Source organism: Carlito syrichta, unplaced genomic scaffold (assembly GCF_000164805.1).
Source record: "Carlito syrichta isolate Samal-C Ts95f unplaced genomic scaffold, Tarsius_syrichta-2.0.1 Scaffold315096, whole genome shotgun sequence".
NCBI lineage: Eukaryota > Metazoa > Chordata > Mammalia > Primates > Tarsiidae > Carlito > Carlito syrichta.
In genome coordinates this window covers 194,205-208,258 of record NW_007259192.1, presented here as the reverse complement: position 1 = coordinate 208,258, position 14,054 = coordinate 194,205, and the positions used below count along the sequence as shown (strand labels likewise).

Sequence of the window (14,054 nt, the reverse complement as noted above, 5' to 3'; positions counted from 1 at the left end):
ATCATTTTTGTGCTTTATGGTAATTAATCAAGCATTTGTGAATAAAGGTTCACATGGGGAATGGCTGAAATCAAGGAGTTTAGTTTAGGAGGCCAGTACAATCATCCTACCAAAAGAGAAGCTTGAATACATGGAGTAGCAATAATAATAGTAAGGAGAAGAAATGAGATATGGAGATGCAAAATTTGGTAATTGGCTGAAAGGGCTCTGCAGAATGATGCAAGGAAAGCAGCAGTCAGGGAAGTCTTTGATTGATCTCAGGTATGTCACTGCAGAAAGAGTTTCTAGGAGTTGAAGAGCAGTCTTGAAAGGAGTTTCAGACATACTGCATTTGAGGTGCCAAAAGGTGTTAGAGATTGCACTCAGCATATAAAATTAGAGAATTGTGGGAGGCATCCTTGTAGAGATGATCACAAAATCGTGAGCACGGGGGGAGGAGGGAATTTAGAGAAGAGACAATAAAAATATCTATATGACTATATTAGGAAAGATACTTCTTGAAGATAAGAAGAAAAGTCAGAGAAAGAAAATGAGTTGTCAGAAAAATGTAGATGTGCCAGATGAAATGTGGAGATTAATAATCTTGTATTTTATTTTTGCTCATTTAAATATTCATGGATTAAACTAGCTGAAATTGACTAAAAAACTATATAGAAAACATTGACAATTAAAAAAAGTTGAGTAAACAATGAAAACTGTATGTTACTTTGTCCCAAATGCTTTGTTAATTAACCACCTCTCAGCAAGTCAGCACAAAGTTTGGCTTCTGAAGTGCTTCCTACCTGTATTCTGTTTTGAAAATGATGATTGAGCTAGTTTCTGTAACCATTACAGACTATTTATAATATAATAAATTTAACCAGGGATGCTTGACTGTACATGGCACAAATAAATTTTATTGTATATAGGAAGAGAAACAGACCCACACATGGGGAGTGGGGGAGAGGGTTTAAAGTATAGAAAAAACACCAGTCTTCCAGAAGTCTAGACCTTCAATAACCTTGAATTTAAAATTATTCTGAGTCCATTTATAACGAGAAGGAAGGATTCTACTTACATTTCTTCAGTCTTTCACATTTTTCTCATTTAAATCTTCCTGTATTTAATTTGTGCTGTTCCCAAAGTGTGCTAGGTGTGTTTATTTTGGGAAACCCAACAGCAAATTTAAATAAACCCGGCAGGCAGGGAGGTTAGCTGAACTGGTTTAGGAAAGGAAACAGCAGAAATTGAGTAGTAGCCCCTGACAACCCCTGGGCGCTATTTTACAGGAATAAAAATGCCTGTTGGAAGGTGCCTGGCTGCTAAGATTCTAAGCACAATAGAAATGTGTTTCCTTTACACGTATGTACCAGGAGGCTCCTTCAAGCACACGCCTAACTACGATTGAAGGATTCAACTAATCTAATTAGAACCTATTAAATTACTGCGTGAAGAACCTCCTTCCACTCAAAAAAATAAATAAAAAACCCTTTTAAGCCTTCAATGGAAAACATCAGGCTCTTCGCCCCGGATATTTTTTAGAAAATGTCTTATTTTAAAATCAGAGCCTGGAATACCTGGTCTTCCATCCTTTCACTAATTCGTCTTACTCGATACCCGAATATCCTTTTTCAAAAGGTACGTACAATACACTACATTCATTTGTTCCCTTTATTTTCGCCTAGCTTAGAGCATATTATGGATAGTTTCAATCGACTAAACGATCGCTCTGTAGCCTGGGAGTGGAATCCACCCTTCGTCTTCGCAGGCTCCTCACAACTCCTCAGCTCTGTTTGGAAGGCAGGGCTCCTCTCCTTCCCTTTTCGCCCCCGTCCTTCCTCGCGGTCCCCCCGGCCGTCGCCTCCCGACTCTTTCTGTCTACGTCCCAGCGTCGCGAACCTCGGCGGCGGAGGTGGCGCGGGGAGAGGGGTTAGGACGGGCGGCCAAAGCGCGCCGTTAACATGGGGGAGAGATTGCACGGAGCCCGCCGCGAGCGCCGGGACACCGGCGACACTGGGACTCCTGTGGAGGCTCGGAGCCCCGGGGAGCCGGGCAGTGTGTGGGGGCCTGGCCCACGCGCTCTCCCCGCCTCCGCCGAGTTCTCCGGGCGCTCTCCGCCCCGCCCCACCCCCCGAGGTTGTTGGTACGGTCCCGCTGACTCCGAGAGCTTAAAAGGGGCCCGGGCGGCGGCGTCCCGCTCAGCTGGTCCTGATTTGTGCGCGCGGCTGGTCTCCGGTGAGCCGGGATCCACCTCCCGGGTGTGGGTCTCTTGCAAGCTTTGCCAGGGCTTCCTTAGGTTTTGGCGCTCGGGTGTCTAGGGGGCGTGCGTGCAGCTGCGACCCGGCTGCGAGACTCTCTCGCCCCGGGCTCCTCGGCTCGCTCAGCTCCCCAGCCGCAGCCCAGCAGGGAAGCCCGCGCCGCTAGCTCCGCGCGGGATGGAGCAGACGGAGGTGCTGAAGCCGCGGACCCTGACCGATCTGATTCGCATGCTGCACCAGCTCTTCGCCGGCGACGAGGTCAATGTCGAGGAGGTGCAGGCCGTCATGGAAGCCTACGAGAGCGACCCTGCCGAGTGGGCGGTGTACGCCAAGTTCGACCAGTACAGGTGAGCGCGTTCTAGTCTCAAAGCCAAGGGTGCCCGCTTCCCCGGTCGGAGGAGGAGGGAGCGCGGGGAGCGCGGGGAGCGCGTAGACAAGGCAGCCTGGTTTAGGGGGCCGCCCGGGCCGCTGCGCCCGCCCCTCGCCCCCTCGCTGGCTGGCTGCGTGACAGGCGCTCCGCACTTGCGGGAGGTGGATCCGGCTGGCGGGCCCGGGGGCCCGGAGAGACCGCTGGGGGCAGCGCCTGGAAAGGGAGGCCACGGCGCGGCCGCGGGTTGTTCTTTCCTCGCCTGCATTCTCCTCTGCTCCCAACCACCACTCCTGCTGGCTGCGACCTCGGAGCACACTTTCCTCTCCTGAGCCACAGTCAACCGCGGGTGCGAGGTGCGGGAAGAGGCACCTGCAGGAACTGCCTGGCTAGACTAGCGGAGGGTGCTCCCGGAGAGACCCGCATCGGAGACAGGGTGATGGTGGAGGACACGATGTCCCGACGTCGGCTCCCCATTACGGCGCTGTCGGTCGCCTACAGCCAGGCACCTTCCCACAGGCATGTTTACTCCTGTAAATTAGCGCCCTGGGGTTGTCAGCTGCCACTTCTCAATTTCTGCTGTTCCCTCTTCTAAACCAGTTCAGCTCACCTCCCCGCCTGCAGGTTTATTTAAATCCGCTGCCAGGTTTCGCAAATTAAATACACGACAGCGGGTTTTTCACCCCTCGGACGATCTGATTTCTTTTGTGCTTGGTTCTGTGGTTTTGAAGTAAAAGACCGCTACTTCCAGAGGTGCTTGAGTGAGAGGTCCTGGTAGGCTGGCTTTTTTTTTTTTCTTTTTTAAACCCTGGCTTGGTGATTAAATAAAAATGAATCTACCAATCCTCTAGGGCCAGAGAGAAAAAATTTAATCTCCTGAAAGGTGAGAGGGTCTGCTTTTTCCAAAGGGCAGCCAGCGATTCCATCTTTGTGGCTTGTTGGTTTGAGGGTTGGAAGCGTGGGATAACTGAAAGAAAATAATCAGGAAATGATTAAATTTGTTTTGGGGGAGGGAGCAGTTTCTATTCATCACCCCTCCTCAACCTGTAGGGTGTTTGGTAAAGTTTTGTTGTCAGGGGACTTTTCAACTGTATTTTAGCATTTGAAATAGAAAAAGTGAAGTCCACATAGGATCCCATTTTTTTATTTGCAAATGACTTGAGGAAATTCCTTAGCTTCCTATCGACTCAGTTCATGGTAAAGCCCTTTTGTGGCTGTCAAAGCTATGGAGAGTCTAGTTTTTCAATTTCCTGCATTTGCTACAGGCAATTGAGGACTTGGTGACGGGCCAGGTACTTTTCCAATCTCTTTACATGTGGGAGATAGATATCATTATTCTCCTTGTTTTACAGGTGAAGAGTGGTAGGCAATGAAGAGGTCGGATGACCTGCACAGGCTCTTCTGAAATTCAGTAGAGGCCCCAGGGTTCAAATGAACATTATTGTTCCAGAGCCTGCGCTACAAAACTTCCAGACTTAGGACACCTTAGTAGCTTTCTTCTGACTAGATAAACTGTTGGCCATGTGCAACTAATCAACCAGGATGGGTTGCAACAGCTCTTTGAATTAATTAGTCTTGTTTGATAAACTCTAAACCTTTTGAAATGCAGCCCGTTGAACTGATCTAATCTGAGGCACAGCTCAATAAGATAACAGTGTTGTCCTGAGCGGGCAGTTGGAGGGAAGGAGATGGGAGAGCAGAAATCAATTCTATATTATTTTGTGCATAGAATAGGAAAGTGCTTCTCCCAGTGAAGGGTTCTGATCTTTGACTTTGGGAGGACCAACGCAGAAGAACCAAGATTAGAATATGTTTCAGTGTGGGCTAGGCAATAAATTCTCTGTAAGAAGCCCCAAGAAGCAGGAGAGATTACCCTAAGACTGGTGGAGTGAGAATTAAGCTGGTACAGGAACCCAGTTTACTGTGAATTTAAGGTTGTGTGCACAGTTCCTTGCTAGGTCATAACCAGCCACAAAGTAATCAATCACAAAGCACTTACAAAGCAACTGGTGCAAGGATTATGCTCAGCAAGCACCAGGGGGAGGAGAGGAAAGGACAGGATTGAAGGAGCATGCTGGACAAGAGAAGGTAACAAAGGCTACACAACAACAAAGACCCCTTTCCTTTAAAATGACAGTCTAGATGAATGTCTAATCATTAACCTTTGCTAATCAAATTATGTCAATAGTATCCCTTTGACCAATAGAAACTTTAAAGTTGATTCCCCTTCACCCCTCCTCTCCACCCCCATATGGTTATGGTGGTGGTTTGGTGGGGTGTGTTTGTTTTTGTTTGTTTGCCAATTACTGGTTTCTCCTAATTATAAAGTTTAGAGAGTGTTCTTTACATCCCTAATGTAATCTGCCTTGTTTGAGTACTTAGATAGCCCTCTCCCCATTTGTGGAGGACTTTTCATTATTAGTGATTTTGAATGTGGTTTGCATTTTTTGTCTTTAGTAAAGTTAAGAATTCTAGAACAGCTATTTAATGAAACCTTTTTTCTCAAGTCCTGGTTTAGTTACAGGCAGTGGGGTGGGGGACAACAATAGCAACATTCTTGCCTGGAGCAGTAATGCACTTTGCAAATACTTTCTCTGAGAAACACACTGGTTTTTATCAGTTTGAGGCTGTTACAATGAAAAACAGAATTCCCACCCCCCCCTTCCCCATGCCCTTAATTAAAACTGGGCAGCTACCTCTATCAATGCAGTGATTCAAAATACAGAAATATCCTAAATGAACTCTGAAAAATATTTTTCATTTATGCTGGATTTCTAATTAGAACACTGAATTCAAAGTTGCTTAGTTGTGGAAATACATTTGTGAATGAATGGTATCTTGTGACACACTTATTTTTCCCAGTGCTTGTTTCAGCAGCCAACTTCAAACTTCTGAAATATGGTCTTTTTCTAGGTATACCCGAAATCTTGTGGATCAAGGAAATGGAAAATTTAATCTGATGATTCTGTGTTGGGGTGAAGGACATGGCAGGTAAGACAACTATTCTGTCACAGAGATTTATGAGAATATCTTTTCCAGCATGTGAAAGTACAGAGTCAGGCCCACCACGAGTCTTATACATACTAACAAATCTCATTTTATAATTATTTGTTCACAATGTTTCCTAATTCCTACAAAAAAAACTCATAAAAATTAGGTTAGGGAGTTTAGGCATACAACACACAAACTAAAACAAGTCACCAAAATGAACAGTGAATCAAATGTGATAAGTAACCACCTTAACTTAACCTCACTCTTTGTCTTCTATGGAGTTACATTTTATATGGAATTGTGTTTAAACTTGACCTTTGTGGCATTTAAGTTGTGTAAACAACTGTGACACCAAAAAACAAAAGTGTGGGAATTTGAAGCTAGAAAAGCATTGCACAAAATCAGAAAATTTCTTTCTACTTTAAGTTAATTGTTTAGTTTATTTATCTAGAAGGCAACTTAAACTGATTCTTTGAAATAAGTTGGTTCCTTATCTTGTCTTGAGTTTGTATATTTGCCACTCTTATTACCAACTGAGTATCATTATCTTTGTGTTTATTTAAGACATGGTCTTACTTTGTCCAGGCTGAAGTGCAGCAGCACAGTCATATCTCACTGTAACCTCCAACACTTGGGCTCAGGGGATCCTCCTGCCTCTGCCTCCTGAATAGCTGAGACTACAGGCACATACTGCCGCACCTGGCTAATTGTTTTTTGTAGAGATAGGGTCTTGCTGTGTTGCCCTGGCTGGTCTCAAACTCCTGGATTCAGATGACCCTCCCCTTTGACCTCCCATAGTACTGGGATTACAGGCATGAGCCACTGCACCCAACCTGGTATCTTTTTAGCATATCTTTTTCAGTCTTTTGAGAATGGTAAAAATAATCAGATCCATTTTTTTGTGTGTGAGATAAAGGAAACATAAACTGACAAGGCTTTAGAAAGTTTGGTTTATAGAGTACATTTATTTATTCAAATGGAATGGAATTATTTCTGTTCATTCTCTTAATATTTTTGAAAGCAGGTTATACGTCAGGAGTAGAACTAGGTTCTGTGGATTTAGGATATAAGATGTTCTTATTGTACATATAGGTTAATAAATCAACATATGAAATAAATGTCTACAGATGCATATATTTTAATCAATCCTGCAAACACTACTACTTCATATACTTAAGAACACTTTACTCCAGGATTACCTTAATAAAGCTTTTCTTACCTCAAATCCAATTTACTTCCTTTCTCCTACCAGTATTGGGAGGTAGCACAGGTAGGGCACTCTAAATCTACAAAATGTTAGCATTATATATATAGTATAACTTTAGGATGGTAATAGGCATACATAGGCTTTCTCTCCCAACTTCAACCCCCAAAGGAAGGAAAAGGAAGAAAAAGCCTTGGGAAAAAACATTGTGATCTTAGTGTGGTGCAATTATTATAAATGATTATCTTTATATCCCTTCTAAAATGTTTCTAATGCACTCTCCTAATCTAATTTTGACCCAGCTTATGTGAGTTATTAAAAGTTGTATTTGGGAGAAGATAAAATGTTACTGGTTTTGTTTCTTTTATCAAAGTAGTATTACAACAAAATTTTTTTTAAACTGTTATTTAAAACTGTACCCTTTTTATGAATTGATATGGTTGATATTTTATTACTTTGCCCTAAACATTGTTGACATTTCTAAAAATCCGGATGAAATGCAATTTTGCCTGGGAGACTGCAGGCCTCATACTAGACTATCTACTGAGTTCAGTTATCATTTTGTATATATATAGCAGTATCCATGATCACACCGACTCCCACTGCTTTCTGAAGATGCTACAGGGAAATCTCAAGGAGACATTATTTGCCTGGCCTGACAAAAAAGCCAATGAGATGATGAAGAAGTCTGAAAGAATCTTGAGGGAAAACCAGTGTGCCTACATCAATGGTAACATCTTATCCTTTTTCTAAGGGCAAGTGGGAAAAACCGGGAAGTCATCTCTGAAATACTGTTTACTTATACATGTGCAGTGGAACCTGGATCGTGGAGTCATGATTTAAAATACTTGGGAAATGGCCCTAACACCATGGGTTTTGTTTTTGAGTCTTTGTCTCTTCTGGGTTGGAATCACTTATTAAAAACATATGCATGCAGATCAGTATTCACTGAAAAATTATTTATCTGCCAAGACTTACAACAGTTAAAATCAAATATGAATTTACTTAGTCTTTCAACAAAAGAGTTAGATCAAATTGGAAAATTAGTCTTGTGTTAGGAAATATAATAAAATCTTCTGGAAGTGATAATGCTAACTAGTCCCTGTGTGTCTAAAAATACATATAGCATACCTAAAAAAAAGTATCCTCTAGGGAAATTTTACAAAGCACATTATTGGCCAATGATTTATAGATACCTTACCAAGAATTCGTTCTCCTAAATGTGATATGGGATGGCCAAATGCTTTATAGGAGAGGTGGTGACTAACTTCCATATTTCTAAAAGGAATAGTAACTTTCCAAAAAGCTCATTTAAAGTCATTCGAGACAGATAATATTTTATTCTCATTTACATATGAGGTTGCCAACAAATGGGAAGATTAAAGAACTTGTCTAAGATCACTCAGCTTTTAAGGCAACCAGGATTTGAGCCCAAGCAATTTGATTCCATTTATATAAAATAAAGCATTCGAGTTTTTTGGTTTGGGGTTTTTTTTGTTTTTGTTTTCTGGCAAAGCAGTTTGGGGTTTTTTTCCATATATCTTAAAGTCTTATATTGGCTTCAATACTTGGCCTAAATTTGTTAGATTATTAGGAAATGCAAGTCACTTACAAATGTCAGATTGTATGGGAAGTCTTCTTCCCTTCACAGAATGCAAGAGTGTTAGTTTTCTATGTAGCAGAAATCTTACTCATTCTCCCAAATATTTGAAGGTTACTATATGTAAAGCACACCAGATTTCTAAAGAACAAGTTTGTTGCTATACCATTTACAACAAAACCAAAAGCCTTTCAGAATAATTGCTTTCTGCTGGAGTCAGAGCCTTGAGAAAGTAAATTAGGTCTTGCAGAATAGGCATGATTTTTCACATGTGAAAGCATGTAGAATGCAAACGTGTAAGGAAGTGATGGAGACCAGGGATAAGGCTGTGGTGAGGCGGAGGATGAATTGGAGTGTATAAGCCTCACTCAGGTGGCAGCAGTGGCCACTCAGTTCCAGTGAGATTATCCTGCTTTCTTTTTTCATAGAAGTTGGAAATTCTGGTTCTAATGTGAAATTTTACCAATCAGTAAAATATTGGGTAGGATATGCTAAATATGTCTGCAGACTTAACCACCTACAAACTTTCAGACTCTGATTTTTACAGATGGAAGAGTAGGAGGTAAAGATGGATAAGTGATCAGGGGGAAGGATGTTTCAAGTACAAGGAAGAGTGTGAGTGAAGGCACACTTGTTGCAAAATATAGAAACTGTTTAGGAATTGGGGGAGAAGGAAGAATGGGCTTGGACAGGGGAGTAGCAGGAGAACAAAGTAAGATCAAGGCCTGGGCCTCTAAGACCAGCTTTAAAGTAAGGGCTTTCTTTGGTCAGCAGAGTTCTAATTGGGAATATCTTGATTGATTTGGTAGCAGTGTGCAAATAGGGTGATGAAGAGGGGAGAATTGGAGCAAGGAGACTAAGTTGCCTAATATAATGAGCAAAAGGCCAAGAAAAGTCGAGTATTACTATGGCAAGGTATATCATGAACATAAAGGGTAAAAAGGCAAAGATCAAAATATATTAATAATATTGGGATTGTTAAAAAAAACAGGGGCTGACGGGCTCGGTGGCTCAGCCTGTAATCCCGCACCTTTGGGAGGCTGAGGTGAGTGGATTGCCTGAGCCCGCGGGTTCGAGACCCGCCTGGGCAGCAAGACCTCATCTCTACAATAAATCAAAAATCAGCCGGGCGTGGTAGCGCATACCTGTAATTCCGGCTACTCGGAAGGCTGAGGCAGAAGGATCGCCAGAGCCCAGCAGGTCAAGGCTGCGGTGGCCGGGAGTGGCAACTGCACTCCAGTCTAGGCGACAGAGTGACTCCAACTCAAAAACAAAAACGAAAAACCAGGGACTTCTCTAGAAGATGGGTGACTTGTTTTTGCAAGGTCTTTACTTTCAATATTGTCCAGCAAGCATTGGCCAGTGTGTGTACCTGCAGTGTTCAAAATTGTGCTTAAGCCAGTATGTTATGAAATCTACAAGCTATAGTATCAGAGAGTTTGCAAATCTGAGAATAAGGCCCCAGTTTTAGAAATAAGAGGGAAGATTCTAGAAATTACGACTTGCTCAAAGGTAGTTTACCTAGTCCCTCTAGTCAGAAGTAGAATCTAAGTCTTCTGCCTCTAGACTTCGTTCTTCTTAAAGTATAGGCCACATTGGATGCCTACAATAATTACACTGAATTCTTCCCCTGAGCAGTCTCTGTATCAGGTTGCTTTTCAATTTGCTCTGGCCTCTGTCTTTTGTACTAGAGGCCTTGCTGAAATGTCTGGTCGTCCTAGCTATGTGCTAATATTTAAAAACCAAGGACAAAAAGGATAATTGGTTGCCGAACACATGATGGGCTTGTCAACTGGATTTTGCTCTGGCAGAGCCTTTTCCTTGAGGAACTCCCGGTACAGTATCTTTAAGGCTTTTTATTGAGCCAATCAGATTCTCGGAGAAGCTCTTCCCATCTCCTGCCTAGAGAAAAAAATCCTGTCTGGTAACATTTAGGTGGTAACTAAAGCAGGGATTTTACCATTCTGTATGTGAATTTTTGTTTAGTTTACTTGTTCTTCTCCTGATACCCACCAGTCCCAAGTTGATCTATTGTACAATCCCTAGACACTAGATCTCAGTCCTCTACTGAGGGAAAAGAGGAGGAAGAACTGGCAAAAGGGTTATGAGTCTCTACTTCTTAAATAGACTTCCAAACAGTTCTTGTATTTTTGGCTCCATCTTCATCCTCATTTCCAGAGGTACCTGGTGCTGCCAATTCCTAAGCTCTTTGGAGTTTCAAGATGCACATCAGTTTATTTCTTGGCTTTCCCCATGGTTGGCTTAGCTTTCTTTGCTCTGTAAATCTAACTTTCAAGATTTTTGATTTTTATGAGTTTTTTTCTTTTCCTATTTTCTTTGTATATTGATGTCTTTTTAATTATTTTACTGCATTTGGGTTTTCAAAAAGGAACAAAAGCTAATGCCTGTGTGTCTCTTACTGTCTTTAACTAGAAGTTCAAAAATTCCTACTAATTTCTGTTAGTTTCCTATGTATCACAATTGAGTCATGATCTCAGGAGGTTAACAAACATTTTACCCATCATCCAGGCTCCTTCACCTGTTCTTCCCTCTTGCTATTGTTTAGATTCCATTGGCCTGCACCGAGTAGAGAACATCAGCCATACGGAACCTGCCGTGAGCCTTCACTTGTACAGTCCACCTTTTGATATGTGCCATGCCTTTGATCAAAGAACAGGACATAAAAACAAAGTCACCATGACATTCCATAGCAAATTTGGGATCAGAACTCCATTTGTGAGTATCATTTCTCTCTCCTAGGTTTAAATGCTTGGTGGGTTGGCACCATTACACTGTATACGTTTTTTGTTGTTCTAAATATTTGACTATTTTAAGTTTTAAGTAGTCTTGAATTGACAAATGAGATGAACCTCAACTCAGGAAAGGCTTTAATAGATCTTGTTTTCTTAAACTTTGAAGACTAGATTTGCAATTTATAAGAACAAAAATTAAATTTGGTGCTAAGAATTGTTTACTAAGAAATTTCAAAATGTAGACTTGTTCCAAAAAAAATGTTTTCTCTTCATCTATTTGGGAAATAAGAGTGAAACCTATATTATTTGGCAAAACTGCTATTGCTGACTTACTATTCATAGATCTAATTTACTGGGAAAACACAAGTAAGTTGCATAGTTATCCTTTGTAAGGTTGAGACCTTGTGCTGATGATACAGCTATAGAAACTTGTCAAGTTTGCTTTTTCTTTTCCTTTTCTCTTTTTTTAGAAACAGGGTCTCACTCTTATTGCCCAGGTTGGAGTGCAGTGGCACAATAACAGCTCACCACAGCTTCAAACTCCTGGGCTCAAGTAATCATCCTGCCTCAGCCTCCTGAATAGCTGGGACTATAGGCATGCACCCATGCCTGGCGAATTTTTAAAAAATTTTTGTAGAGACAGGATCTCACTTTGTTGCCTAGGCTGGTCTCAAGCCATCCTTCTACCTCAACCTCCCAAAGTGGGATTATAGACATGATCCACTGCACCTGGCCCCAAGTTTGCTTTTTGAGTTGTGATGTCTGTTAGACCACAAATAAATAAAGAAGAATAGATTATACTAACATGTTCCTCCTTTAGAAACAAGCATTTCCTCCTAAAACAAATAAGGCAGCCAACACTAATGTGGTAGGGAAGCCTTTTACCTCTGATGAAATAAGTTGGTCATTTAGAGAAATAATCTTTATTTAGTCATTGGAATGTCCAAAAATAGAGAATGCATGAAAACAGAGACTGAAAACAATCCACATGAATCTTATGAAAATAAGAATTTTCTCAAGTTGTTGCTCTGCTTCATCTTTGTCTACTACCTTTTAAACCCTAAGAGATGTTTTGTTCCTGTGATGAGAATAACAAGGCTCTATTGGCCTAGCTGAGCTTTCATACATTGCTAGAAAAGCAGGAGTACTTAGAACATGCTAAAATGTCTCTCTGAAGAGCTTTCTTTTTTTTTCTTTCTTACAGACAACTTCGGGTTCACTGGAGAACAACTAAGGAGTACTAAACTCTCTGAGGTTTTACTTTAAGGTTCACTGTATGTTTGCCTTGGACGGGAAGGCCACCCATCACTCACTGTCCAGTATTATACTTAAATAAGCTGATACTTAGATCTACTGTAAGGCAGATACTAATTATAAGGCATTAAGTAAGCAAATCGAGCCCTGAGCTACTACAGAAAGAAAAAAGTCATGTGATTTTTAAAGGCTAAATCAAATGCTCTCCTGGTTCTATCTTCTAATTTCACTGAAACTGTACTGGGAGTGTGCTGAGGGTTTTTAGAAATTTGGGAAACACTTTGGTCTCTTGACTGTAATTAGCAATAAGTAAAAATAAGAAACCACAAACTGCTTTGTTACCTGGAGGACTAAATGTAGATGTCTTTAATATGCTTTGTATGCTCTTAATATTTGAAGAGAATTTTTTGAATCTTTGAACTTTATTTTTTCAATCTCATTTTACAGATTCCTTTTCTATGAATAATAGGGGAACTTAAAGTGCTTTGCCATTTGGTAATGAAATGAAGGGCAGAGGGTTTAGAAATGTACACGTTCCCAAACCCACAGCAAACCAAAACAAACTTGTGTCTGTATTCCATAGTCATAGTCAAAGACTTTGTACTGCTACCAAAATTTCCAAATAATTTTAATAAAACTGGATTTGAACACAGTTCAAAGTTGTCTTTCTGATTAACATGATAAAAAGCCACATAAATCATAGATGCTTAGATTTAGATTAACAAAAGCACTGCGAAAATTCTTTTATGGTGTAAGTTTATGACGAAGGCCAAAAAATGCATTCAAAAGCAACTTACCATTTTGGGCTTCATTATTTGACCAGAAATACCAACCTGAGGGTCTCTGGCTCTAGTGTGGCTCATGACATAATCAGTTTTGCCTGACAATTATGGGTCTGTATCTGTATGTGTTTAAGTGTGAATTGGTTTTCAACATTTAAAAACTAGAGGTTTCCTGGAAGAAGATAGGGATTTTTAGCTTCTTGAGAATTTGAATGATCTAGAACACTGGGTCTGCACTACATTTTAATTGGCCTCAGCTAGCTAGGCTAGGGTCTGCCCCTTAAGTGAGGCGCTTTTTCAGTCAGCTGTAATCTCCAACTCACCTGCTTCCATTATTTACTACCTGCAAAGCCCACATAAGCATTTGAATTTGCTGCTCCTGCTCTAGGCCATTTTCTTAGGAATATGTGTCATAATAGAATTTATCATCTCTAAACTTTATTAGGAAGCAAAATATTTTGAAAATAGTTTCTATTGTAGGTCATTGATTGTGGTGTTTATATCTCAGAATTATTTACTTCTTAGCTTCTTATCTTTGAGAAGGATATTCATACTTACTGAATGCTTACCATATACTGGCATTGTTATAAGATATTTCAATATACTAATAAAAATGTAAAAAACTCCTAATGAAGTAGATACTGTATTGGTTTTCTACTGCTGCTATAACAAACCTAGTGACTTAAAGCAATGTAAATATTATTACCTTACTGCTCAGTAGGTCAGAAGTCTGAATGTTATACAGCACTAAACTCAAGATATTGTGAGCGCTGAACTCCTTTCTATAGGTTCTGAGTAGGATCTGTTTACTTGGGTTTTGGGTTTTGCCCCTCCTCTTTTAAAGGCTGCCACTGTTCCTTGGCTTG

General features: G+C 40.9%; 1 protein-coding gene across 2 annotated transcripts; it reads left to right on the top strand.

Moving 5' to 3' along the window:
* Positions 1–2,181: 2,181 nt before the first annotated feature.
* On the top strand, positions 2,182–13,818 carry CDO1 (cysteine dioxygenase type 1). Of its 2 annotated transcripts, none has more exons than XM_008072302.2 (5): positions 2,182–2,584; positions 5,518–5,595; positions 7,375–7,529; positions 10,966–11,135; positions 12,357–13,818. In XM_008072302.2, the coding sequence occupies exons 1-5, from the start codon at positions 2,415–2,417 to the stop codon at positions 12,384–12,386; spliced, it is 603 nt and encodes a 200-aa protein (XP_008070493.1). In that variant the 5' UTR covers positions 2,182–2,414; the 3' UTR covers positions 12,387–13,818. The 2 variants fall into 2 exon arrangements, with proteins under 2 accessions (XP_008070493.1, XP_021561736.1); XM_021706061.1 differs by having other exon boundaries at positions 2,191–2,584; positions 7,378–7,529.
* The last annotated feature ends 236 nt before the right edge of the window (positions 13,819–14,054 follow it).

Excerpts from the sequence above, each read along its gene's own strand:
- CDO1 (XM_008072302.2), top strand. The coding sequence starts at position 2,415 with ATGGAGCAGACGGAGGTGCTGAAGCCGCGGACCCTGACCGATCTGATT. Across the intron at positions 2,585-5,517 it reads GCCAAGTTCGACCAGTACAG|GTATACCCGAAATCTTGTGG; the intron begins GTGAGCGCGTTC and ends GTCTTTTTCTAG. Across the intron at positions 7,530-10,965 it reads CCAGTGTGCCTACATCAATG|ATTCCATTGGCCTGCACCGA; the intron begins GTAACATCTTAT and ends GCTATTGTTTAG.